Raw genomic sequence first — 26,636 nt, forward strand, 5'->3', positions numbered from 1 at the left:
GGTCCAACCCTGTGGTTGCCTGTGGGTGGCAGCCGGACTGAATGAACACACACACTGGGCCAGGGAGACCCAGGAAGGGGCTGCTCAACACTTGCTGTCCCAACCTGCAGGGACAGTGAATTGACAGGCTGCCAGTGGTGGAGGTACCCAGAGGAGCAGCTGTGACAAGGACGGGGCTGGCCCAGCACTGCAAGACTGTGAAGGGCACTGGTTCAAGATTAAGAGCAGGTCTAAGCCACTTCCTCCCTTAAGACAGCACTTCCGCTTTCTCTCCATTTGGGGACCGTGGCCCACAGCCCAGGGTGCCGAGGCCCGAGAGGAGCCCCCGGAGGATAGCAATGCTCACAAGGGATAAATAGAACTTTATTTTAAATAAACATTTGCACTCTGTACACAGCCCCAGCGGCCCAGGGCTCAGTCGTCAGCCGACTTGCGCACGTCAAAGCTGCCACAGGGTCCCCGCAGCAGCTCGGCCAGCAGGGCCAGCAGCCGCCCATGCTCCTGCTGCACTGGGAGTGGCAGTGCGGCCAGCTCGCTGCGCAGGCTGCGCTCCACCATGCGGCCCAGGGCCCGGCGCAGCTCCCGCAGCAGCCGCACCGTGCGCGAGTCACCCTCCAGCCTCAGCAGGTCGCTGTCGCTCAGTGAGATGGTGGCCCGGCGCCCATCATCTGCGGGAAAGGAGAAGATGGTGGGGAGCCACGGTGAGGCCAAGCCCTGAAGACAGCCAGCCGGGCACAGCCGTGGGGTGGGAGGCACGCGGCACCCACCACGGACGTGGACATCCCCGTCAGTCAGTAGCAGCACAGCCAGCGGGTGCACCTGGGACGAGTCCCGCACGAAGACGCTGCCATTGGACTTGACAGCCATGAAATACGTCAGCCACCGGCTCCGTAGCCGGGTGGCCTCCCTGGGGAATAAAGGGCTGGGTGAGGCCACTCTTCTGGCCCATCCTAGCTGTCCCACCCGGCCTGCGTGCAGCCCCACCTGTTAATGGTCGATTTGTGCAGCAAGATGTTGCCTGATTTGGTCCTGTATGTGACACTGTTGGGCTTGAACTTGCCCTGCCGGGTCACCTTGCCCTGCCTCACCTGCAGAGATGGAGGACAAGATGGGTGGGCTGAGCAAGGCCCTGGGGTCGGGAGGAGGCTGCGGCCATCACCCCCCACCCCCACCCCTCGAGGCAGTACCTGGATGAGGTTGGGGTAGAGACCCGCCATCAGCACACCCTTCACCAGCTCCTCCTCCTCACTGTACTCGTTGCACTGGGCTGAGGCCAGTGTGCAGTCCGAGGGCTTCCCCACCAGGAAAGCCTCATAAATGTTCTCGGAGAACTGCTTGATGAGTCCTGGGGAGGCAAAGTCAGGGTGAACCCAGGACCTCAGGGTGGCTGGGAGGGCGAGGGGCTCGAGATGTGCGTGGGGCCTGCTGACCGTGGATGAAGCGCAGGCTGGGCGCGTAGAGCAGGTTCTCCTCCAGGTAGTTTTCCCGGGAGCTGCGGTCCTGCCAGCGCAGCACCTCCTCCCAGCCGGCCACGGCCCGCACAAAGGCCAGGTGGTCACTGCCGCTGTCATGGCTCAACAGTGCCTTCACCTAGGGGAGTTGGGGACGGGCTAGAAGCGGCCACCTCAGAACAGAAGGTGGTGGAGGGCTGCAGGGGAGCGCCAACGGGCCACAGGCAGGGACTGGTCTGACCTTGTCCACCTCCGCTCGGTTCTGCAGGCTGCTGCTGAAGGGGTCCCGGGTGAGGCAGGAGACGACCACCAGCAGCGGGTGCAGACAACGGAAGATGGCGGCCAGCACTATGGCCTTGGCCAGCCGGGGGTCGGTGGAGATGTGGGCCAGGCGCTGCCCCAGGGTGGTCAGGTACTCCCGCTGGTCCAGCACCCCTGCAACAGCCCAGCGGTCAGGCACGCCCTTGAGAGCCACTCCAGCGGGCCCCAGCCCCGCCACTCACCAATCTCCTGGAGCAAGATCACGGCCTCATCCACAGCCTTAATGTTCGGACTGTCCACAGCTTTTGAGAGGAACTCCACTGCCTGCAGTGAAACAGCCCCGTGAGCCTGCGTCTCACCTGCCACCCCAAGGCCTGCCGGCCTGCCCACCGTGCTCCTGCCGCACCGTTTTCTCTGGCATGTGGATCTTGGCCTGCAGCACCAGGTTCTCGAGGGGTGTGCGCAGGATCTCTGGCACTTGGAAAGGGACCATTTTCTCCAGCCGGCTCCGTGGGAACAGGTGGTAGGCAAAGCCTGACTGGCAGCGGCCTGCCCGGCCCCGGCGTTGGATCACATTGGCTCGTGACACCCACACTGTCTCCAGGCAGGACACCTGGGGGAGGTGGCAGGAGAGCAGTGACACAGATGCCACAGGACTTCCTCAGTGCTCCCCCATGCCTGGCCGTCACCTCACTTAACCCCTCAACAGCCCCACACCAACAAGGACACTGAGACCCCAAAAGTGTGGCCTCCAGACACACATGGCAGGTCCAAGGCCGATCTGGGACAGGCGCCACCTAGGAACTGGGAGTTCTTCCCCTGGGGGCTGCGGGGCCCAGGAGATGGGGGTGACCTCGGAACTGGGAGTTCTTCCCCTGGGGGCTGCGGGGCCCAGGAGATGGGGCCACCTTGGTCTTCAGGTCATAGCGCTCCTCCTTGTGCAGACCGCTGTCTACCACGTGCACAATGTCATTGACTGTGATGGAGGTCTCGGCGATATTGGTGGCCAAGACAATCTTGCGCACCCCGGCTGGTGGCTGCTGAAATATGGCCTTCTGGTCCATCATAGGGACGTTGGAGTGCACTGGAGGACAGCAAGCACAGCTATGGTCATGCTCCAGCCGCAGTCTCCCGTTTGATCCCATTTTCCCGAAAGTGAGGCCCAGGTCAATATGCCCAGGAAAGGCTGCAAAGCCAGCACCCAGGCCCCATGAGTCCCGTTTGGGTCGGTCCTCAGGCCGAGAGCATGTGGGCGTGTGGGTGCTGTGAGGCCCTGCGCACGGGCTCACCTGGCAGGATGAGGTACTTGCTCTCGTGAACACCCAGGGCCTCCTGCAGCCGCTGCTGCACTCCTTTGATCTCTTGCCAGCCAGGCAGGAAGCAGAGGATCCCACCTGTAGAGGCAGCTGCAGGTATGAGCGTGGCTCTGGGCACCTGGGGTCGGGGTCAGGGCGGGCACGCGTGGGGGAGGCACCCACCTGGCTCCCCGCGGGCATCGATGTGCAGAACCAGGTCAGTGACGAGGTCTAAATCCAGTGCACATTCGTCCTCAGACTGGGGTGGGGAAAGAGAGGCCAGTCACAGCCCCAGGGTGAGGGGTCATGTACAGGACAGGCCGCCGTGACTGAGTCCGAGGAACCTAACATGTCACCTGCAACCCTCACCACACCCCTGCCACAGGCCCGATCATTCCTGTTTCTGTGAGAAAACCAAGGCTTGGGGAGGGTACCTCGCCCCAGGCCACCATGCCACAGGGACAGGGAAGGGCAGCCACGGGGTCAAGGCCAGGAGCCTTGGGAGGAAAGGGGTGAGCGCGTCCTCACCTCGTGGTGCCGGTGCCGGTGCGGGTACTGATGCTTGCCCAGCTTGGCCAGGATGTCCTCCAGGTAGTGCTCCTTGACAGGATACATGAAGCCGGGCACCTTGATGACAGGGCAGCCACCGAAATAGCGGGAGAAGCGCTCGTTGTCGCCTGTGGCGCTCATGAGCACCAGCCGCAGGGCCGGGTTGAGCCGCTGCAGACCCTTGAGCAGAATCAGCAGGAAGTCCGTGTTCACGTCCCGCTCATGCACCTCGTCCACGACTACGTGGCTCACGCCCTCCAGGCTGGGGTTGCCCTGCAGCTTGCGCAGCAGGATGCCCACCGTGCAGAAGAGCAGGGCCCCGCCCCGGGCCGGGGGCTTGCTCTCCAGGCGCACCTGGAAGCCCACATTCCGGCGCATGGAGGGTCCCAGCTCATGGCTGACCCGCTGGGCCACGGACACGGCCGAGATGCGGCGCGGCTGCGTGATGATGACGTTGCAGCTGGCGCCTCGGCCCTCGGTCACATAGCGCTCCAGCAGCAGCTGGGGGATGCGCGTGGTCTTCCCACAGCCCGTGTCCCCAGAGATGACCACCACCGGGTGCTGCTCAATGGCATTGAGGATGGTGTCCCGATGCGGGTCCACAGGCAGCTGCGGGACCTCCTGCCAGACAGGCCCTCGCCGCCGCCACAGCTCCAGCAGGTTCTGGCTCAGACGCACCTCCTCTGCCTCTGACAGGGGCACGTAGGGTTTGCCTGTAATGGGGTCACTCAGGGGCCCGGAGTCCTTTCCCAAAGGTAAGATGTCATCGCTCTGCAGCCGGAGCTCTGGGGAGATCCAGGAACTGTCCACGGGGTACTGGGTGGGGGACAGGAGAAGCAAGCAAAACGGTGAAAGAGACACCTTCCTCCTCATTTGCACCCAGCTCCTCTCCACGTGACTCACTGGGTCACGTTGTGGCCCAACCCCCTGGGCAGATGACAGTCCATGACTGCACCCTGGGACCCTCGTGGGCAAAGCTGGGCTGCTCGGGGCAAGGGCTTTCCCAGGCTCCATCCTCAGTGGGGGAACGGAGAGTTACTACTCCTGTTGCAGTCTGGAGAAATGGAGGCAGGGATGGGAAGGCTCCTCTTACCTGGTTCAGAAAGGTCTCTATCTTGCGGAGGATGGGCTCAGGCAGCTGGATGGTGCACGGCCGGCGCTGGGTCTCTCCAAGCTCACGCAGGGAGGCCAGATTATACATGGCGTGGGTGAGTGGCTCGTTGTTCCGGTCCACCAGGCCCAGGCTCTGTGGGGGGACACACACGGCTCGGTCTGCCCGCCTCCCAAGAAGTGGCCCAGGCAGGTTAGGAGCTCCAGTGGGAAGTTGTGCAAAGCAACTGCTTTCCTAAGATTTTGGGTTTTGGCTGACATGACGCAGGACGGAGAAATGAGGAACCAGGAAAATGTAAATCTCCACCAAAAAAAGAAAACTAGTTAAAACTAATGTAAGAAAAGCAAAGCCTGACGTGTTCGAGCAGAACAGCCTCAAACCTGACCAGGGATGGGTGTGCCCCTGAGAAGCTTCCTACAGCAACTGGAGCCCCCAAAACAGCCCATCTCACCTCCACAAATTGCCAACACGAACCTGTAAGGCAGGTGGGCCAGGCCCTTAGCGACCCTCTGACACAGCGCACAGGCTCCCTCTGCCTCCGCTGCCTCACTGAAGCCCACCCGCCTCCTGTCTGCATGGCGCCTGTTCCATCTGTGACCCCATCATACAAACGGACATAGCGTTCCTATTTATGTGGCTCAATAAAATAAGCCACTGGAAGGGAACCACTGCATCCTACTTCCTACATGCCCAAAGCCACCTCACCAGAGATAACACCTCAGTAAAGTGTAGTCTTATGTCCCTATCACCTGTAATGTCTGAATTCTAATCGCCCTCTGAAGCCCAGATCAAACACTCCTTCCTTCAAGTTCACCCCTGCAGGGACCAGCGTCCTTCCTCTGGCCTCATGGCAAACCTCGAGGACAGGGATCTAGTCCCTGGACAACAGGAGGTGCCAACACAGCCAGTTGCTGCAGGCGAGGCTTCCGCCTTTCCCAGGATGGCAAGAGTTTACTGGCAGCCGCTCTGCCCGGCAGCCAACCCGCCAGTCGCTGCCGGCTTAGGGCTGCTTCCCAAGACAGGACTCCCGGAGCTGCTTGTGCCAGTCAAGCTAAATTCAGACCCCCTCCAAGTTCTCCCAGTGAGCCCTAGTTCTGCCCGAGTCAGTGGTAATACATCCATTTCCTCTTCTGTCACCACCTACCCATCCCTGTTCCTCTTCTGTTCTCCAGGCTCTCATTAGCTCTCACCATCAGCTGTATCTAAAATCAGGTTCACAGTGCCAAACATGCACCGCTCAGAGTAAGGCAGGGCCTTGAGCCTCTTGTTCTGCAAAGTAAACCTCTAGACGTGGGTTCAAATCACTGACTTCTCAGGCAGTTATGACAAGGCTAACTCCCACTGCTGGGGCATCTGCTGACTGCCAATGTCCCTTTGAGGGAACTGCTGGCTGCAGGCCACTGCCTTCGCCTTGCCATGCTTTGCCTCATCAGTTCATCCTGGATAAATGTCTCATTACTCGTTTTGGCCACAAAGTCCAGGTTTTCAAGATCTTTCTAGACACCGAGCCTTCCACTCAACACGAGCGCCATCTCTCCAGGTTTTCACCATCCTCAATGAGCGTGTCTCCTGCTAGCTTCACCCAGGTCCTGCCCACAGTGCTGAGAAGGCTGAGGTCACAAGCCAAGCCCTTCCAGAGGGACTGTGGCAAGTCCTGGAGACAGCAGCCATAGCCTGCCAAGCAAGGCTTGGACCCCAGGTACTTCCTTGGCCAGGCCAAAGCCTGGTACGGTGGCTTTCACTTCCTAAAAACGTGGACCCATTTGCCAAGGGTAGTAGGGAGCACCGAGACAGCTCACGCTTCATACCAGGGATCCTCCTGGACTCACCTTCAGTTTCTTGCAGGCCAAGGCTGCCGCCTTATTCTCAGCCTCTGCTTTGCGGCGCCCTTTGGCAACAAAGGTCATGGGGCAGGGCCAGAGCAGGGTGAGGGTGGACAGCTTGGTCTTGGTGCCCACAGTATGGAACTGCATGAGGTTCTATAGGGAAGGCAAGAGAGGTGGTTGTGAGAAGGCAGACAGTGACCACATCTGCGGCATTCTCAGAACGCCAGGGAACCCGGAGATGGAATTAACTCCCAGCTCAGCATGTGCCAAACACCAGCCACATGACAAGTGCCACTGTACAGTCACACAGAAGAGATACAAGCCCCCACTCCTGGCACCTGAACTAGCTTCTCCTGTGCTGTGAGTCACAGCCGAGGACGGTGTCCCGGCAATGGCACTACCTGCCCTCCTAATCTACTGTCCTCTCAGCACCTTCAAGGCAAACAGCTGTGCTGGCAGCTGTGTGTTAAAAACCAGGCACATCCTGGGGAAGCAACAAGGTCCGCACCCAGAGAGAATATCTGCTTAACCAGAGCCTTCAGTGGGCAGCAAAGATGAAATTCACGCTTCAGCGACACAGCTGCCCACACCCCAACCCCTCCCTCCCTGTCCGCCACGCCTGAACAGATATGGGTCTTCCACTCCCACACTCCCCAGCCCACTCCCTGTGCTCCTGTAGTTTGACTTCCATTCTGTCTTCACTGCTCCACTCTGCAGGAATCCCCACCCCAGCTGGCCTAGGTGTGGGCTGGGCGAACAGGCGACCTCGACCCTGCCATACACCTGTAGTTTCCCTCCTACCTGGTCTTGGGGAAAACCAGACACAACCGAGCCAGCTCCCACCCACATGCGCTTTCAAGGAGACCAACTCACCTTAGCTGTGGAGGACGACGTCGCTATCTGAATCACCTTGGCCAGAAGGTTCTTGGGAAGCGGAAACTGGGTCAGAGCCCTAATAGCACTGTCATCGTCTGTCATTTCAAGGGAACCCCCCCTGGGAGGACCAAAAGTTTAGGTGAAAAAGCTCTATCTTTTTCCGGGCCAATTTTACCGCAGGCTCTGAGACCCAGGGGGCAGACACTGAGTTATTACAGCAGGCAGCCAGGAGGCCCGAAAAAGACGGCCGACTGGGCATCTCTGCTTGGCCGGCAACCCTCTGACACGCAGCATGCCTGACGCTCCCTCAGTTCCCCCAAACACATGAGGGAAGGGGGAAGGCAGAGTGGTTGCTGGGCCTCTGAGGGACCCAAGTGTACACGCTGCTGTTTTGCCAAAGCCCAGCCACACGGTACAAGACCACAGCTGGCTCTCCCCCGAGAACGGGCAGATGGACTGGTGAGTAATGGGGCGCACGGGGAGATGTGGGGCAAGGGCCCTCCAGTCTCAGAGAAGGCTCGAGGGAGCATCGCCCCACTCCCACGTCACAGTGCGGCCAGCTCCCCCTGCACCCCGCCCCTCGCTGTACCTGAGCGGGGTGTGGGGGTCCTGCTGGGTCATGGACAGGAAGTCAGTGACATCGATGGTCCCCTCTTCTAGCTCTTCCTCCTCATCTTCCTCTTCCTCTCGGCCCAAGGAGCGGGATAGGCCCCCAGGGCCCCCTGGCCGGATGCTCTCGGGATTCAGCTGCCGCCAGGAAGTGGGTGGCATGGTGGGTTCTGGGCGCCACCAGCTGTCAGCCGGAGAGCCAAAGCGGTCGGCTAGCACGCGGTATTTGGCTGCATCAAACAGCTCATTCCGGGGACCCAGCAGACCCCAGCCCTGGGGGGAAAGTGGCGTTGTGAGGGTCTACACCACCCTCACACCTCAGCCTGCCTGGAATGTGCCCAGTTACACTGTAAGTCCGTCATGCGGGAGTCACGCTTTTTCGCCTGTCTACCTGCCTCAGCCCCTCGTCAGAACTGGCCACAGAGAGAATGCTAAAAATGTCTAGCTTTGGCAGATGAAAATGACAAGGTAAATTCTTACACCTATTAGACAAAAGACAAAAAACAGACAACCCAAAAACCCCACAGGGCACTGGGAGGCGGAGACTCTCCAAGTGATTTAAGAAGCCTCAGTGAGTATAGCAATTAGGATACACGTAACCCTCCCTATGAAACAGATATACCTCTAACACAAGCAGCCTATGCTCCACGGGAAAGCTCAGCGGACACCGCTCCCCAAAGCAATAAGGAATGTGAGGGAGCGCCAGCATCACTGAACAGGACCAAAACTAGGGTGACGTGCATGAGGTACTTCCCTCAGGAAACAAAAAAGAATCCGATGCTGGGAACATATTCTAGAAATAACCTGCAATGTTTTTAAAGCCACTTATACAAAAATATTAGTTTAAAACATATTGTAGCTTTATGTTTCCTAGAGATAGTACGAAACAGAACATTTGCCAACTCTCTGGCATGTGCAAAGCAACAGGCCGGCCACCCCGAGCATCGGCAGGACAGACAACCCCTGGTTCCTGCCCTCAGGAAGCTCAGAGTCTAAGAGGCGGAACAGAGCTGCAGACGACCAGGTTCTAAGGAACAAAAAAGTGAGAAGCTAGAAGAACAAGGAGCAGAGCATGACTGAAGTATCCGTTCGGGAATTCAAGCCAGGAGTGGTAAAGGCAACACAGGCAAGACATGGCCACGTGACAGTGGCAGTGGGCGCGTCAAGCAGGTTTCTGACATTAGGGCCACGTGACAGTGGCCATAGCAGCACTGTTCACAACAGCAGAAAGGCAGAACAACCCAAGTATCCATCGATGGAAGGATGGATAAACAAAATGTGGTCCACGCACACAATGGGATATTATTATTCAGCCTTAAAAGGAGTGAAATCCTGACACGTTACAACATAGATGAACCCTGAAGACATTACGCTGAGTGAAACAGCCAGTCACAAGAAGACAAATATTGTATGATTCCATTTATGTGAGTTTCTTAGTCAAATATACAGAAACAGGAAGTAGAATAGTGGTGTCAGGGGCTGGGGGGAGAGAGAATGGGGAGTTACTGTTTAATGGGGACAGAGTTTCAGTTTTGCAAAGATGAAAAAGTCCTGGAGATGGGTTTGCACAACAACATGACTATACTTAACATTACTTCTAAATGGTTAAGATGGTAAATTCTGTACTATGTGTCTTTTACCACAATTAAACATAAAAACAGACAGAGAAGGGGAAGAGCTGGGGAGGAATGTAATCAGGACGTATGCACACGGGCTGGGTTTAAAGGGCCTTCAGACGTCTAGGTAGGGAACAATTTCTCCCGCTCTAGTGACTCGGCACTACTGACATTTGGGCCAGCTCATTCTTTTTTGTGCCTCTAGGACATTAAGAAGCATCCCTGGCTTCAAGCTAGTACTATTCCCTCCAGTTGTGGCCACCAAAAATGTCTCCATTGTTAAATGTCCACTGGGGGACACCTACCCCTAGCTGAGAACCCCTGAACTCTATGGGAGACAGAGATTTCTGAGACATTAAACACACAGAGGGTGGCTGAGCCTTGACAACAGGATTTCCCCAGGGATAAGGGGTAGAGACAGAGATGTTTACAGAGGGTGGGAGAGGACGAGGGCCTGGAGAGCCCCAGAGGGAAGGAGAAGCAGGTGGAATCCAGGGGCTGAGGAAGGGATGCCTGGCAGTGCCAAAGCCACAGAACATTCTAGCAGAGCGAGGACCAAGAGGCTAAGGGCTTGGCCAAGCGTTGTTCCCGTCAGTCAACAATCAGCTGCTACACGTCCCACTGGGTGGATGCGGAGATACACCAGCGACCGCCAACACGGGAGCGGAGAACACACGAAGCACAGTGGGGAAAGCTGTGTGCGGTGGACGCAGGGCCAAGGGAAGGATCAGAGAGCACACTGACGTCCTTCTGAAGCATACAGAAAAGAATCAGAAGAAGGATCTGCAAAGTAAATAAAAAGGTGGGAGGAGATGGGGAGGAGACACAGAGAGGGAACAGGGAAGAGAAGAGTGGTGGGGGGCCCGAGACAGCAGGAGACTGCCCTCCTCAGAGGCAGGGAGGAGCAGGTACGGGGAGGGCCTGGAGCCCATAAGCGGGAGAGAAGCTGACAGGTTTGTCCTTGTCAGAGCAGAGGTGAAGACCTAGGACCCTAAGGAAGAGTCAAGGTTGGCACAGTCCACGAGGAATGGAGAGAAAGGTTGGCAAGCAACGCTGACGGTCGACAAATGCTTGGACACCAAAAACCTGAAAGCAACCGTGTCCAAGCACTGGGAAGTGAGAAAAGCGACCACCATGCTTCTATTACAAGTAAAAGAGGACGTCTGGCTCCAGGGACCCCTCCCTCCCCCCGCTGAAATAATGGGAAAAGACAGACAGAAACCCAAATGGACGTTCATCCACAGTGCTGTATGTAGGGAGTGTTCTTCACAAAGGGGTTCTTCTCTGTCGTTTCTGAGACCTCGGCAAGTAGGTAACTACAGTGGGAGGAAAAACCTCTATTCCCTTGTTGGCTGAACAGCAAGAAAGGAATCACGAGGCGGGAAGGGCTCAGGACAGGTGAGTGGTTGAACACCCTGTCAACCTCCACCTGAAAGGCCATCAGAGCAAGGGGCAAGGAGTGTCCCAGGAGGGAGGTCTGCATGGCTTTTGCTAGGGGAGGGTCACCTTGAACAGCTGGCAGGCCGCAGCCGCAGCCTGGCGCTCAGCGTCAATCTTCTTGCTGCCATAGCCTTCTACCTCCACACTCTTGGGCCACTTTATGTGGAGGGTGACTTTCTGAGGAAGAGAAGACAGAATCAGGATCCTTGCCCCGCCAGACTGCAAAGCTGTTGCACAGCCCATGGAGACGCAACAGCAAAGCCGTGGACCTCACAGCGGCAGTGCAGGACAGAGCTCCACCCCATCACTGACTCCTTGTAAGGCTCTAATTCTCCCATCCTCAAGCCATTCGCCCCACCGCCAAGTTGTTCTTCTTCAAAGTGCCATGTTCTGGCCAGAGGGCAAGGTGGAACCCATCATTAATGTTAAAAATCTTCATTCAGAATGGTTTGCCTGCACATTTCAGTGGGTCCCAGGACCAACAAGGCTGTTGGAGCAGGAATTCCCAGTCAGCTCTAACCCTCTGCAGTGCCAGTTAGTCGATGGGGGACTGTATTACACAAGATGAGAAGCCCTCACCTCACCAGCCCTGGCTTCCCTTTCCCTAAACCAGGCTCTTCTTCAAACCTAATTTTGTACTAAGATTCTCTGCTGACCATTTTTAATTCAGAAATGTCCTCCTTGACCAAGAGATCTGAAGGAGAAAAAGGCAGCCAGACGTCCCCCTCCAGTAGTGGAGTTACCTTTTTCTTCGGTCCATTTGTGTGCACGTAGACCAGTTTGTCTTTTGCATGTGAGATGCCAAGGGCTCTTCCAATCACACTGTTGAGAAGGTTTTTGGGCTGTGGAAATTCTTTTAATAGGTCCCTAGAAGCTAAGAAAATAAGAACAAAAGCATTATTTCTTTTTCTTTTAAAAACTCCATGGGATGTGTATCAGGACATCCCTGGGCAGGATACAGAAGATGTTGGCTCGTGACCCCAAACCACCCAGGAGCATCTTAGAAAAGGAGAGCGGAATGGCTTCAGGATTTACAAGTGAGAGTGGGGCCAGACCCACTTGCACCACCATCTCCTGAAGGAGAACGGCCAATGACCTACACGCCATGGAAGGAACCAGCCAGCATCCTCTTCCCTACCAAGCTCCTGATTTAATACGCCAGCTACAGGAGCCAAGATGGCAACAAACACCCTATTCTGATGTCTAGAAGGCAGCACTAAACAAAGAAACAAAATAGAAATCTATCACACAAACTGGAGATTAAGACAATGCAAGGCCCCTCCTAAAACGAAAGACACACAAAAAGGATTGGCCCCAAGGTCTAAATACCAGGTTCCAGCTCTCTACTGTCCTCAGCACCCTACAAAAGGTCTCCCTAGTCAGATTATGCGTAGGGACACTGATTAGAGACCGCCATAGCTGAGACACAGGTGTGAGCTATTCCTTCCCCAAGTTCACTGGAGTCATGTGGTGGCAGGACACAGCAGATATCATGAGAGGTACCTCACTTTTTTTACTTGGATCAATCCCAGAGCACAAATGAGTGAGATGTCCACCCAGAGGCAGCTTGTGCCAGACACAGGGCTTGGCCAGACCATGAAGAAGCAGCCTGCTGGGAGCAGCTAAAAACAGAAGGGCCCTAAAGCACCAGAGTAGCCCTTCAAGAAACGCATGGTCAGAGACCAACAGAGGAGATGGGAGGCCTTTTCATTCTCCACTCACTTTAGTCAACTTTAAACCAGCTCCAAAAAGGAACTTTGTAGGGATATATGTACACACATGTGCACCTGCACAAATCAGTCATAAATCACCCGGGGAACTTGTTCACAGCACTGGACAGACACCTGATCCCTGCAAGGCGCTTGAGAATTGTGGTGATGGTGGGGAAGGTTCTGTGCTTGGAAAAAGCTCCTCCAGGAGTTCTGATGTAACCCTGCTGTCTGGGCTGAGACTGCTTCCTTAGGGCAGACTCTTGTGCCAACTGGTCAAGAGGGAGGATTCTATCTGGCTTTGGCTTCCTCTAAATGATAACTTGTAAAGCAACTAAGAATCAAGCAGTCAACAAAGAGTACTATCTAAGTGGACTCAAAAGGGTTTGAGTCCCAAGGACCCGACTTTAAGTGGCCCACTAGACTCACAGGTATAAACAGACCTGTGCTGGTGCCTCCTCCAATTCTATAGGGCCGGCAGGCAGAGGCCAGCGCTCTCCATCCATCCCTGATGGGCAGGGATGCTCCCACCAACTTCATTACCTGCACTTTCCAGTAGGCACACCTCTGGGATCCACCTGAGCCATCACTCTGTCTCTGTTTGAGATCTTGAAGTCCCAGGTGTATTTTGGGCTTTTTTGCACACTGGTGAGAACGTGGGAAAGGGTTGATGCTCTAACGCTTGACCACCCATCCGGGCAGAAGGGCGACGTTTACCTGTTTTTTTTTCTCTCTCTCTCTTTCTCTCTCGGTCCCGCACCTCTCACCTGTTCTTGCTAGGTGCAGGCGCGCAGTCCCAGAACCTCCGTGCTCGGGATCCGTGGGGGCCTGTACTACACTATGCTTTAGAACAGCAGGGCTGCGACCCGCCGGCGAATAGTGGTCTCGATCGGAGACCGGGCCCAGCCTGGCGGGCCCGACCCCGGTTGGCGCCCCTAGCTCTGCCATCCCCAGGATCAAGGGCGTCCCGGCCCGGCCGCTGCCCTCACCGTTCACCACGCTCCTGTCGGCTTCCTCGGGCCCGCAGGGGGCCACCCCCGCCTCGGCCTCGGCGGCCTCCTTGTTGCGGTCGGAGCGGGCACAGCCTGATGAGAAGCCGCGCGAGCGTCCCTGTCGCCCGGCAGCGCGGGGACCAGGTGGCCGCAGGCGCGGAGAGACGCCGGCAGCCAGCACCATGAACCTCCTGGCGGCCGCCATCGCGCTCCCGCCGGCCCCCGCGGTCCCGGAGCCGGGCAGGGACAGAGCAGAAGGGCGGGAACGGGTGGCCCGTGCGCCCCCTGCGGGACGGGCGGACCCAGGGGCCAAGCCGAGACGGCCCCAGCCGCCAGGCTGCAGCCTCACACAGCCCAGGGCCTCCGGCGCCCAGGCTCTAGTCAACCCGTGGACACGCCAGTAAATCTAAACCCACAGACTCGTCACCTGAATCTGAGGGAGAAAGAGGGAATGAGGTATTTTGGGAAATAGTGCAGACCTTAGCTCAGTATTCATCCGTAAATACCTCTCACGTGCGCTGGCAAATGGGCTTGCACTCCAGCTCCCAGTGTTAAAAGAACTGCTAAACGGGGGCACCCCATCTCACTGAATGGCGTACAGGGTAAACCTGAAGAAAAATCTGGAGCCAGGACGGGGAAGACCTCTTGACCATAAGCAGACCAGATTTCTTCCCCTGGCGTCGGAGATGAGATACACCACCTGGACACTGCGCCCAAGAACCGAGCTGGTCCAGCGGTGAGAGCCTGAGCTGTGCTTCTTTGTTTGTTTGAAAACCAGGTGGGATTGTTCCCAAACTACTATGCCTGTGTTCTATCCAGGGTCGCTCCTCTTCCGTGCCTGTTATGGCAGGAGCAGGACTTTGGGTCAGCTGCCAGTCAGACTGAACCCACATTTTGGGGCAGTGACAATAACAGCAAGGGGGCCTTAAGGTCTCAGTTGTTTGGAAGGAGGCCTTGGTCCAAGGTTGTCAGTACAGTTGGGGGTAAACTGGGAGGGTTTTGTTTTTAAACTCTAGATGTGACACTGGTGATCCCTTGGAGAGCTTATTAAAACATTGCTAGGAGTCACCCCAAGAGTTTCTTATTCATTAGGTCCGGAGTAGGGGCCTGAGAACCTGCATTTTTGACAAGTTCCCAGATTTAACAAGTTCCCAACACTGTGAGAACCACTGGCCAGGGGCAAGAACATGGGATTTGAGCGCTAATATTGGGCTTACTTTGTCCCAATTCTATCACTTACCAGCTGTGAACCTTGGGCAATGTCATCAACTGGGAAAATTAGGACAAACTTGCTCTACTCATTTGGCATGGCTGTGGTTAGGATAAGACGGGAATGTTTGGAAGGCGGCTTTGCAGAGTGCTCTGTTAGAGAAGACGCTGCTCTCTGAAGTCTGAGATTAACAGGGGACAGGTGCCTTAGAGACAGACCCGGGGCAGGATGGGGCTTCAACTCCCACTCTTCCATTTCCTTAGTGGGTTTTTATCAGGAAAGGGGCAAAAGTAAAAGCGGTCTTGGCTGCAATGATCTGACCTCACCAGGGGACACCACCATCTGTACCAAACCCCCCACCAGCTCATCCGCAGTGGGATGGCAAGACCCTTGGGGCAGAACGTGATTCTCCAAGGGCTTTAAATTTGGACAAATGGCACTTTAATTGGCCAAAAGCTCAGGCATCCACCCAGCTTCAGGACTAGTTTTCAAGGGTTCTTAGCAGCTCAAATGTCCTCAAGAGACTCCAGAAGCTTACCAAGTCTGGTAGTGGCAGCAGGGGCTGAGGCCAAATTTTGAAAACTGTGGTGTCTGAAATCTGGAGAACAGCCTAGACAGAAAGACCCAGGACCTGAGCCCATCATGGTGCTTCAGGAAGCCCTCAGTACAGCAGCACTCTGCTCTGAGAGCCACGAGTCAGGCTAAGGTAGAAATGCTGGGGTTTCACGGATCTGCTTCCAAGAGGCCCAAGTGGAGGGATTGGCTATGAGTCAATTGTTCAAGCTGAGTGACAGGTACGTGAGGTTCATTATACTACTTTCTGGATTTTAGAAAACATATTTCAAACATGTTTGAAATTTTATGTAAAAAATTAATAATAATAAAGCATCAAGTGCCACCAACCAACTAGTTCATTCTCAGGGAGCTCCTTATCCCCTTTTCCTATTTCTTTTACTTCATCTGGGCTCTAAAAGCTGGTGTCATTCTGAGTAAACATTTCACCTCTGCAAACCTCACTGCCTCTTGTAAATTGAGGACAACTCTTAGACCAGCTCTTGGGACCCTTTTGGTTCTGTGATCTTCTCTCCCTTGGTCTGGAGCAGGGATTGCCAAACTATGGCCTGCAGGCCAAATCTGCCCACAGCCTATTTTTACAAATAAAGTTTTATTGGAATATAGCCATGCTCATCTCTTTATTATCTATTACTGCTTTCATGCTATAATGGCAGAGTTAAGTAACTGCGAAAGAAACTATATGGTCCACATAGCCTATGTACTCTCTCTGACCCTTAAAGGAAGTTTGCTGACTTCTGCTTTAGAGGACCTTGAAGAAAGTTACAGGGGCTCAGGCATGCACCCCTTCCTTTCCACCAACATTAAGCCTTCTCCTCCACTCTCCATTCTTTAGGGAGGGAGTGTTGACTCCTCTGCCTGTAAAAAAGAAGGGAAGTTCTTAAAAAAGAAAGGGTTACTGGCTCAGAGATCTGTCCGCTCACTTCTGGATCAAGCGCACCATCTGGTACCAAACGTGCTAAACAACAACATCTAGCAGCATGGAATTACATTGTAAAAGACCCCGAAACTTTGGAGGCCCCAGGAAAAAGCAACAGGAGGAAGCCCAAGAGAGTCCAGACTTTGGGCAGACCAGAGAACTTCTGGAAGGAAAGAGAGAGGGACCACTTACACCTGAAGAAACCAGGGGTGTTGGCCAACATACTCAACCATAGTTACTTTATGGATGGTCCAAATGGCAAGAAATGGTCCACTCGATCGGCAACAAGAAAGGTAAGGACCTACAGGGTCGGGGTGGCCACCCTGACGACCCTACGTGTCCTCATGGCTTTCCTGTTCACACATGTAAGCCACAAGGGCCCTTAAGGTAAACCACCACACCAAGAGGAAGGGACACATCTGTATGAGGGAATGGACAGGAAAGACCAGTCCCATGGCCCCCAGGATCTTGCTGGGAATGTTAGCCCACATTGCTTTCTGTCTCTGAGTGCTTTGCGTCTCAGATCTGAGTGGGTGGGCAATATTCACAGGGGAGGCTTAGAGATGATTTTCTTAGCTTATTCACCGTTTACCTTAAAAAGAGGCCACAGTCAGAGGTTGGCAGTGGGCAGGGGCGGGTGGAAGGGGGTGCGGGTAGATTGGGAAAGAAGGTGATAGTTTTTTCCAATTCCAAATCTGACTCTGACGGGCACTGTAACCTATTCAAGTGGCCACAATTTTCTGAGTGCTGTTTTCCTATTTGAACGCGAGACTGTTTCTGCCACATACTTCCTTCTTAAGGGCAGGGGCACCAACAAGGCCCCTAGCGAATCAGAAAACATGGCAGAAAGGTCCCATAGTCATATGTGGACTAAGAGGTCTGTTGCTTCTGTGATGAAGAAACAGAGGCAAGAACCTTTTCTAGCTTCAGAAAGAGAGAGAAGAGAGAGAAGAGAGAGAAGAGAGAGAGAAGAGGGAGGAGAGAAGAGAGAGAGAGAGAGAGAGAGAGAGAGAGAGAGAGAGAGGAGGCAGAGATACGTACACCCATGGGTGCCTTCTGGAGGCACAGCTGTGAGGAGACAATCAGGCTCGGGGTCTGTACTCCTCTGAGGAAGACAGAGTGGGGCCTGTTGGGCTGCCCCACGGAGTAACTGCCCCTTCCTAGGGCGGCGACCTTCTCCTCTGCATGTGCTCAAGGAGGCACTGCCTACTGGTACCGCCTGCTTTATCCCAACTAACCATCTTAAGCTTAGCCAAAGCACATCTGACACTCTCAGAGCCACTCACCTGCCATGTTGGAAATGTTAATGTTCAGCCTTTTCGAGTTACAGGGCATTTTAAGAAAGAAAAAAAAAGGGCAATCAACTCTTGTTTTGGCAATGGTAGGGGGTGGCATTTCTTTAACACCTAAGTCAAATAGTCAGATGGGCTGGAAGTACTCATTTCTATACTGCTGGCCATAGTCGGGCCATTGCAGCAGGAGGGCAGTGCACGTGTAAACCGCATGGGAACATGGCAGCTGCGTGTGCTGCAGAAACTGAGGTGCTCTGTGCTCCCGGCACCCTTCCTGAGTGCTTACCTTCAAAGCACTTTACAGACAGTCTAAAGGGGACATGCTGTCTGTCTCCACATGAGGCACAGACTCTATGACCTAAAATAGTGTCCTTCCATTAGGCAACTGGGGGAGGGGTGTGAACAGGCAGCCAGTGGGGCGGAGAGAGGCAGCTGTCAGGACAAGAAAGAGACCACCAGGAGCACTGGTCTTAGCAGACCTGGAAAAGATCTAAGTCTGAGGGAAGAGAGGAGACGCTCATGGGCAGAAATGCTTCCCTGGGTCCTATTACTGGGCCCATCCCTGGATATCAGTGGGACCTGAGCTGAGCTGTCCCCTGAGGGCTCTGACATTCTCCCCAATCAAAAGGGAGCCTACCTTGCCAGATGGACTGAGAGGCAGATTTTAATGTCAGTAAAGTGCTTTGAGGTGCTGGGGGAAAAGGAAGTGGTTTGCCAGGCATCCCTAAAGCCTCCAAGATGGAGGGCACTGGGCCAAGTCGGGGATGTCCGCTCTGGCACTGCTACAAGTCCCCTGTACTTTCTAAGCCACCTGAGCCAGGGACGGCCTAGAGGACCCAAACCCTGCAGATTCTTCATGTTGGTGCTGAACACTCAGACTAAGCCTAGGCTCCATTGCTGGTCATGTGAGGAAGCCCAGTGAGACCACAGGGTTGAAGCCATGTGGCCAAGGATCGTGACATACGGCCCAGACCTTTCCAAGTGACCTCACCCTGAGGGCTCCAACTGCTCTGCTAACTCCACGCCTCCTCACTTTCCAGAGGCCCATGGGCCTGGCACCTGGGCTCCCGCTGATGCCCACCTCCCCAGAGACCCTGGACCAAGCTGGTGCTGGAGGCAAGGCTCCTCGCTTACCTCGAGAGATGGTCCCTCCAGGGGCAGGGTTGACACACATGGGTGGAAGGCGGGGTGGGGGAAGTTTGCACTGACGCTGCCTGTGCTGGGCCCGATCTGGGGAAAGAGAGAAGGCATCAAGGTGATATCTTCTCACCCCTCACAGACCCCTGGACTGACTCACCCCAGGGCATCTGTGAGGAGCTCTGTGCAGCAGGGTTGCTGGGCTGTATCTGGAACCAGTCACAGGTTCTGAGAAAGTGTCACCAATGCCACACAGAAAGAAGGCAGTTGTCTTACAGAGACGTGATGATGCATGATAGCTTTGCCGCGATCCCTCCTTGGCTTTCAGAAAAGCCCTCAGACTCTCCCTGTTCCCTTAGCCACCCTCTACGAGTTTAACACCCACCCTATGTACTGCTCTGTAGTCTTGAGTTGTGAGACTGAGACAGGACAAGAGTTGAAAACTGAAAAAGCCGTAGTACCATGTAAACCTCCAGAGTTCTTCCACTTGTGCCTGCCACTTATGGTAGCTGTCCCTGTATCTGCTGTGGGTTCCCCAGAGGGCCACTTCAGCCACCAGGCCTCAACTCTATTTCTCCCATAAGCCCTCTCATAATATTAAAGGTCTGTGATTTTTGCAGAAAATACATATAGTGTCAGAACAGAAATGCCTGTAGGGTCTTCTGGAACGCAGTGCTTAGGATCAAGGTTTATTTTATCTTGGAACTCATTCCAGCTCTGTCGTGAAGCTAAGGCTGGAAATGACCAGCTTAACCTCTCTGTTCCTGTTTGAGAAGGGTCCCCACTCATACCCAGGGATGCTGGATTTAAAAAAAAAAAAAAAGAATAATGATTTGATGATCACTGATTATCTCATTGAGCATTTTCAGTAATTGGGGCAAAGTTGTTATAATCCCATAACATCACTGAGCCCCCTTCTGACCATGGAGCTGGAAAAAACTGCACATTCTTGCTGTTGATCCAGTGTCTTTCAGTTTTGTGCTCCCTGTAAAAGACTCAGCTTGCTCTTTGTGGCCTGATTCCGATGGCATTACAACTGAGAGACAAGAAACTTATGTTAAGATGCTGACAAAGGCAATAACAGGTCACTTACCAGGCACATAACTGTTCTAATTAGAGGGGTGTTGGCAGCTCAGTTGAATTACATAATGGGAAAGATGGTTGCCACAGGGAATTGCTGTAGCCAGCACCATTGGAACCATCAAATGGCCCATCCCACTGAGACTGGAAGCCCCTGAGTACCAGGAAGCATTCTGAAACACAGCTGTCTCCACCCTAGGGTCTCCTGTGCAGCAGCTGCTCAATCATGCAGCCACATAGCACACTGCATGCTGAGGCCAGTCTGTCACTCTCCAGCAAAACATCGGCTCGGTTCTACACCCCAGATAAATCAAGCTACTCGCATTTATCAAGGACCTGCCAACCCAAGACTAGGCGCTAGGGACAGACCAAGTGCTTTTCCACATCATCTCAAATCTTCACTATATCCCTGAAGATGGGGGCTGGGAAACAGGATCAGGTAAGTTAACACCTTGTAGCGTTAGTGGGTACCAGATTTGAACCCCAGCTAGTCTGACTTGGGAACCCCAAGGCTCATACCACATTACCTTTCCTCTCAAGAGTAATGACACCCTAGGGAGCTCATAATCTCATCATGAGAAACAAAGAAACTATATAAAAACTATAATATAAAAACTCCATAAGAGATAAAGAATAGTCCTACTGAACAATACAAGTGTCACAAGGCCACACATGACCGATTGCCAAGGTCATGATGAAAACCACAAGTGATACTAGCATTCAGAAGACAGGAAAGGGCATTCAGTCTTATTGTCAGTAAACTGTGAAAAGATAGGTTTGCCTGAAGGAAAATATTCAAGGCAGTGACTCCTTCTGATGAGTGGTTTTCCCTGAGATCGCCAAGCATGAGCTGGATGTTGGTAAGAATACAACACTTACCTGTGTGGAAGGCAAGGCTCCAAACAGGACTATTAAGTCCTAAGGCTACTCAATTACTAACACGGATTGTGAGTTTACCAGGTGTCAGGCCCTGTTCTAAGCTCTTTATGTGTATTAAGCCATCTGAGCCTATGAGGCAGGTACTATGATCTGGCCCACTTAAATCATGAAAAGATGGTGGCAGAGAGGCTCTGTCACCCTCTCAGGCCTCCTGAGCGAGGGGCAGTACTGTGATGTGAACCGGGCACCTGGGTCTGAAGCTTTTGCTCAGTGATGATGCACTGCCTCCCACTAAGTTGAGTGCTAACAATGTCGCCCTTGATGGAAAATCTCTAAAACAAATCAATCCCCAGCCTCGGAAGTAAAATCACAAATGCTATAAAGGAATTTTGCCGCCAAATTCTCTTACCAAGTACCATCTCCCTATCATGGCCAAGTTAAGTAACAGGAAAAAGGAGGATCGTGACTTTATTGGGCCTCTATCTATTTACCAAATCAGTGCTCCTAAGTCAGAGACACTCCCACCATAAGAGAGCCTGTTTCCATCCAACTTCTACAAAGTGGACAACGAAGCCCACCGATTAGCAGGTACACAAAGCAATTAAATGTACTTAATTTTCAGCTTAAAATGTGCTGTTCACACTATCTCAAGTTCAATGCTGCCTTTTTCAGACACAGTTAACCCACAACAAAACCAGGATGACAGAGATTAATTTTTTTCATGTAATATGCAAACAGATCGGGCGGCTAAAGACAAACAAGGAGGCAGGAAGAGGCTGCTATGAGCTCTGGTACATCCAGCCCTCCTCCTGGCCCCATTCGGTGGTGACACAGGGTACCAGTTGGCCAAGATTTCCCAGGCCTCTAGGCGCATAACTTGGAGAGGAGATACAACTGGGAGGATCTCTTTAATCAGCGGTTATGGAAGGCCGCTTATGGTTCTCATTTATTTGTAAGATATGCTAAGACAGGAGCCTCACGGTTAGCTTCAGTACAGGAAACAAGCCTTTTACTCTTTATTCCCATAAAGGAGAAAAGGCATGTGCCTAAGACATACAAAGCTCTCGGGGATCTGGCCCCTGAAGTCCTCACCAGCTACATTACTTCCTGTAAGCAGCTCCTAACGCTACCCTACAGCCCTCCAGGGCTCAATTCTGCCATTGCTAATGCAACTCTCTCACCCCGTCTGCTGGAGGGCACTGATTTCAAGACTTGCCACAGCGTGTACGACCAGTAATATAACAATGACTCAATCCAGTTCCAGAAGTGTTTATGGAGGCCTACCATGTGCAAATGCTAGGTTAGGTACTATAGATGATAAAGGAGCACTATAGGCCCTGGCTGAAGGGAGCCTCCAATCTACTGGCACAATATTTCATTTATTTCAGAATAGACTAAGCACCAGGAAGTACAGGTATGGTGCTGAGGCAAGTTGGAGAGGAGAGACTGCCTTTGGTTCACAGACTCGAAAAAGGTTCATGGAGGAAGGAAATGGTATAAAACACTGGCCTGGAAAAATTCGTAGGATTTCAATAAGCAGTGACTACGTGGCAGAGGGCGTTCCGGGGGGGAAGGGTGGCAAATGTACATCAAAGCCTGGTCAGGGGTGGCATGGGTTATGAGGGACCACGCATGAGGAAGAACTCTGGCAAGTCACCCAGAGAAGGGGTCCAAGGACCACACACTGGTGAGGGGTTTTCACAGCCTTCACAGCTGCCCATCACAGGGAGAAAGGGCACGAAGTCAGAAGCACAGTTAATGTTCTTACCTTTTCTGAATGAGTCCAGGCTGAACATTTCTGGCTGGGAGGGAAAGCTGGAATCCTAAAAAGAAGGACGGCCGAGAGGCAATGGTTAATGTTCCCGGTCCAGGAACCCAAAGCGAAGACTTCAATAACACAGAGAACACTGTCCAGAAGACAGGAGAAATGAAGCTCTTCACTAATGAGCCCCAACTGCTGCTCCCAGTCTTAAGGACGGAAGGGCCATCTCCACTCTAATTACTAGAGTAATTACATGTCTTTGTTTCTAATTGAGAGCTTTCTTCTGTATCCTAAACTCCCTGGACCCTGCTAAACAGAAGGCGATGCATTTTATCACAAGAGACACATATTTCCACCTCATCAGAATACTTGCAGTTTTCCTGGGACTTCTAGGAAGAAGCGAAATTCTACATGGACCCCTTTTCTCATGTGGCATCAGGAAATGGGACTGATGACTGCCTTAAGGGCACACTGGCTTACTATCCTTTCACAAAACCTAGTTAAGCCCCTAAGAATGGGATGCAACTGACAGTATCTAACAGTATTTATATTGATTCAAGATAAAATGCTTCTCATGGCCGAGTCTCTAATATAAATAGCAAATATTAAATTAATAGTTCAACTGTTGGCCAAAAACTTTGGTGCATTTTGCTCATTAGTACACCGAATGGAGGAATCTACCTAGAGACTTTAAAAAAAAAACCAAAAAACAAAAAAACCACAAACAAGTAACGCCTCTGGTTTAACAATTTTGTTTTCAAAAAACACGCAGATTCATGGATATTTTTAACAATGCAGTCCTCCGGGGTTGGTGCAGGAACATTATGTGGCCTCAGTTTAAAAACATCTACACAATGCTTTAGTAAATCAGGGTACTGTCCAACATTCCTACGAGTCTACTGGGGCCTACACGCCTGCTCCTGACTGTTAGTCCCTCTTAATCGTGGGATGGTGGGGGGTGGAGGGCTGACCTGGGGCCGAATCTTTCAGGTCCATAGCAGGTCTGCCCTGATGGCCTCCTCTCCCCCAGGGATGCCGGAAATTTCAGCCGATAGGATATGGTAGCTCAGAGAGAAAACTTCAATACAATATCAACAATGATTCAATTTACTTTAAGAAATTACATTCTGTAGACTCCTTCTATCCAAAATAAAAGAATAAAGGTATAATTTGAGATTCTAATTTTAAAGAAAACCTGAATATTATAAAATCTAAAACATCTAAGTGATGATTATTTGAGAAACAGTACTTTCTAGCTAAGAAATTATAAGTTAATTTGCTTGTAAATAGACTTTTGGTTTTGCTTTTAAAAAGTCCCCAATCCTCTACATGCCAACACTATCTCATATAGCATATCAATATAACACTCTCTTTTCCTGTATCATTCTAAAAAATATAGTATGATATTCAAGATAGGATCTTTTAAAGATATTTTACAGAGCTCTAGAACATTTCACAGAGATCCAAAGGAAAGCTGCCTTCCTTGTAATACAGTATTATGTTGGAAACCTTTATGGTTCTGAATTTCTCTTAAATAATTCAGAGATAAGTAAAATATTATGTCAAGATTTCTTGCATGATGAAACACCATTTAACTCCAAGTAGAGTCACTATGGGATGATTCAAGGCCAGAGAGCTTCCATAATGACTAATTAAAAATGGTACCCTTCATCTAAGATAGTCACAAACGAATTGAATATATGCCTTTTGCTTTACAGTGGGGCTGAGAATGAGAGCCAGCACGGCTTTGTGTGCATGGCCAAGCTCACTTACCTTACAAGAGCAGTGAAAGTCTCTGATTTTGTAGGCTTTTGAACTGGAGCTGAATTCTCTCCTTGCTATTCCTCATCACGAGGCTGGGCCTCCTCCTGGGAAGTACAACCCTGGGTCACTAAAGACATGGGCCCCACAGGGAAAGAAAGTTGCTCCGGGTCATTGAAATTCACTTACTAACTCTGACAACAAGAACAAGTTTTGTTAGTGGCATGAAACACACACACTGGACCCACTGGCCTCACTTCAGGACCTGCCGTGACCCACTCTAGACCCATCAAATTGTGAGCTGCCCTTCGTCAGCACCTGGAAGATACCAAGAAAGAGACCTCATGGTAGAAGGGCTTGTAGTTCTAAGAGCATTTTTTCCAGGCCCAAAGCACCACTTACTGCAGTTCTGAATTCTACTCCCACCATGACTATAGCATGAACCCATCTAAGGTAGATAAAGCAGCTCTTCCAGATAGGGGAAATAACAACTAGAGATTGAATATACCATTTTTAGTTTGCAGAGTACTTCCATAGATATTATCTCACTTAGTCTATGTAACTACCCAGTGAGGTAGGAATTATCTTCTCCAGAGAAGGTTACACAACTTGCCCAAGATCCCATAGCTGCCTCAGGGCAGAATGGAAATCTGCTGTTAGGGACTGGGTTCCAAAGCTTTCCTTGGTTATGCTACACTACTTTTCTAATTCCCTTGATATCATGTCATTGCCTAGATGCCCCATGGGTCAGTCTTTGAAATCACACTTTATAGTGACATCTTTAAAAGTTGCAAGGGGCAAGAAGTGCCCAACTGATAAACTTTGGACCACAGCTATGTAAGTTAAAACACATGGAGAGCAAATATCTCTTGGAGGTAAAGGGATACCCTACACAGGCTTTTTTTCAAAAATGCAGCAAAGGATGTATTTCTTGTTCTTTAAACAGCTACACAAATAAAGAGCACTATCCTAAATCCCAAAAATTGTATCAGGAAAAGAGTCCTTCCTCCTGAAAACTACAAAACTCCAAGATTTAAAGTACAAGATGTGGTCAACAACCACAAGTGGGATTACTGCCTTCAAAGAATCTGCAAAGGAAACCATCAGACAATGTCTCTTTTCACTCTGGCCAGTAAGTTGCAACCAAAAACCGGTTGAGAGTCTGCAAGTGGCCAATCAGGGTCCACCTGCTACAGTGTGTGGCAAGCCCCTGTGGACTGGGGGTGCAAAGTGGGACAACCTGTGTCTTGCAAAATCACAATTAAGATGACCAATGTTGCTACAAGAGGACTAGCTAGACAGCATGCTGAAGTCATACTCCTGGCTTGGGGGTTCTAAGGACCCCTGGGACTCCAGTTCACTGCAAACAAAGAACCCAACATGCATTAGGTCTTCCCTGCGAAATGGGACAAGGCACCACCAGCAAACAAAGAACATCTCACCCCTTGGCCTCCCCAAGTGACAAGGTCGGTGCAAAGGGGGGCAAACCAGGGGGGCCAGATTGCACCAGGCCTCCCTTTAGACGAACGGTCCAGCCCACACGGGGGGCAGACAAAGGTCCCAGGGCACTCCGGGGACTTTCTCCAGGCCCTGCCTCGAGAAACCGAGCATCCCCTAAGGCGGAGGCGTTGTTGCGCCAATGAAGCTGCCTCTCCCGCGGCCCCCGCGGAGCCTCTGGCTACCAAGACGGCCCCAGCGGACCTGTTTGCCCCCCGCCCCCGCCCCAGCTCCATGGCAACGGCAGGCCGAGGCCTGGCTGCCCACGATCGGCCCGGCCGGCTTCTCCCGCAGGCCTAGGATGCCCGGCCTGCTCCTCGGGCCCGCCCGCTCCTCCGCCCCACTCTCCGCCAAGCAGGCGGTCGGACCCGGGCCCCTGCTCGCGCTGACCACCCCTGGCTGCGGCAAGCTCCTCAAGGGGGCACGAAAGGGGAGAATAAAAAGCCCAATTCACCTGTTGTTACAGATGTGAAACAAGCCTCGGTGCACCGCGCATGAGCCGCGGGCCCCCCAACCACGGCCGGACTACAATTCCCACCAGCGATGGCGCGGCCCCTTCCGGGTCCCGGGGCGGAAGTCCCGCCCGCCGCCCGGGCGCTCCCCGTCCAGCGCCTCCGGCCCCGCCTCCCGTTCTCAGCCCCGAGTTTCTGCGTGTCTCGAGCGGGTGCCCCTTCAGGGGCTCACAGCGGTCGGCCGAGGCTCACGCGGGCGGTCGGCCAACCCGCGGCGAGACCCCAGTGCAGGGCCCAATGGGGGACGGCCGCAGCGGGCGTAGGCGGGACTTCCGGCAG

At 52.9% G+C, this 26,636-nt stretch overlaps 1 protein-coding gene across 8 annotated transcripts; it reads right to left on the minus strand.

The window, feature by feature from the left end:
• Positions 1-342: 342 nt before the first annotated feature.
• DHX30 (DExH-box helicase 30) lies at positions 343-26,394 on the minus strand. 8 transcript variants are annotated; one of them, XM_019632435.1, is made up of 24 exons: positions 26,300-26,394; positions 24,361-24,455; positions 23,559-23,665; positions 22,594-22,648; positions 18,864-18,959; positions 17,724-17,752; positions 11,778-11,908; positions 11,101-11,211; positions 7,959-8,251; positions 7,367-7,487; positions 6,497-6,646; positions 4,650-4,802; positions 3,536-4,372; positions 3,191-3,266; positions 3,002-3,106; positions 2,621-2,796; positions 2,119-2,325; positions 1,955-2,036; positions 1,693-1,886; positions 1,431-1,590; positions 1,188-1,345; positions 985-1,088; positions 768-907; positions 343-668 (listed from the first exon to the last, which is right to left on the minus strand). In XM_019632435.1, the coding sequence occupies exons 3-24, from the start codon at positions 23,581-23,583 to the stop codon at positions 415-417; spliced, it is 3,657 nt and encodes a 1,218-aa protein (XP_019487980.1). In that variant the 5' UTR covers positions 23,584-23,665; positions 24,361-24,455; positions 26,300-26,394; the 3' UTR covers positions 343-414. The 8 variants fall into 8 exon arrangements, with proteins under 8 accessions (XP_019487980.1, XP_019487987.1, XP_019487994.1 ...); XM_019632442.1 differs by having other exon boundaries at positions 24,361-24,478; positions 26,300-26,378; XM_019632449.1 differs by lacking the exon at positions 26,300-26,394 and adding an exon at positions 24,538-24,556.
• Between the last annotated feature and the right edge of the window lie 242 nt (positions 26,395-26,636).

The sequence above is a fragment of the Hipposideros armiger genome, unplaced genomic scaffold, assembly GCF_001890085.2.
Source record: "Hipposideros armiger isolate ML-2016 unplaced genomic scaffold, ASM189008v1 scaffold_18, whole genome shotgun sequence".
NCBI classification, from domain to species: domain Eukaryota; kingdom Metazoa; phylum Chordata; class Mammalia; order Chiroptera; family Hipposideridae; genus Hipposideros; species Hipposideros armiger.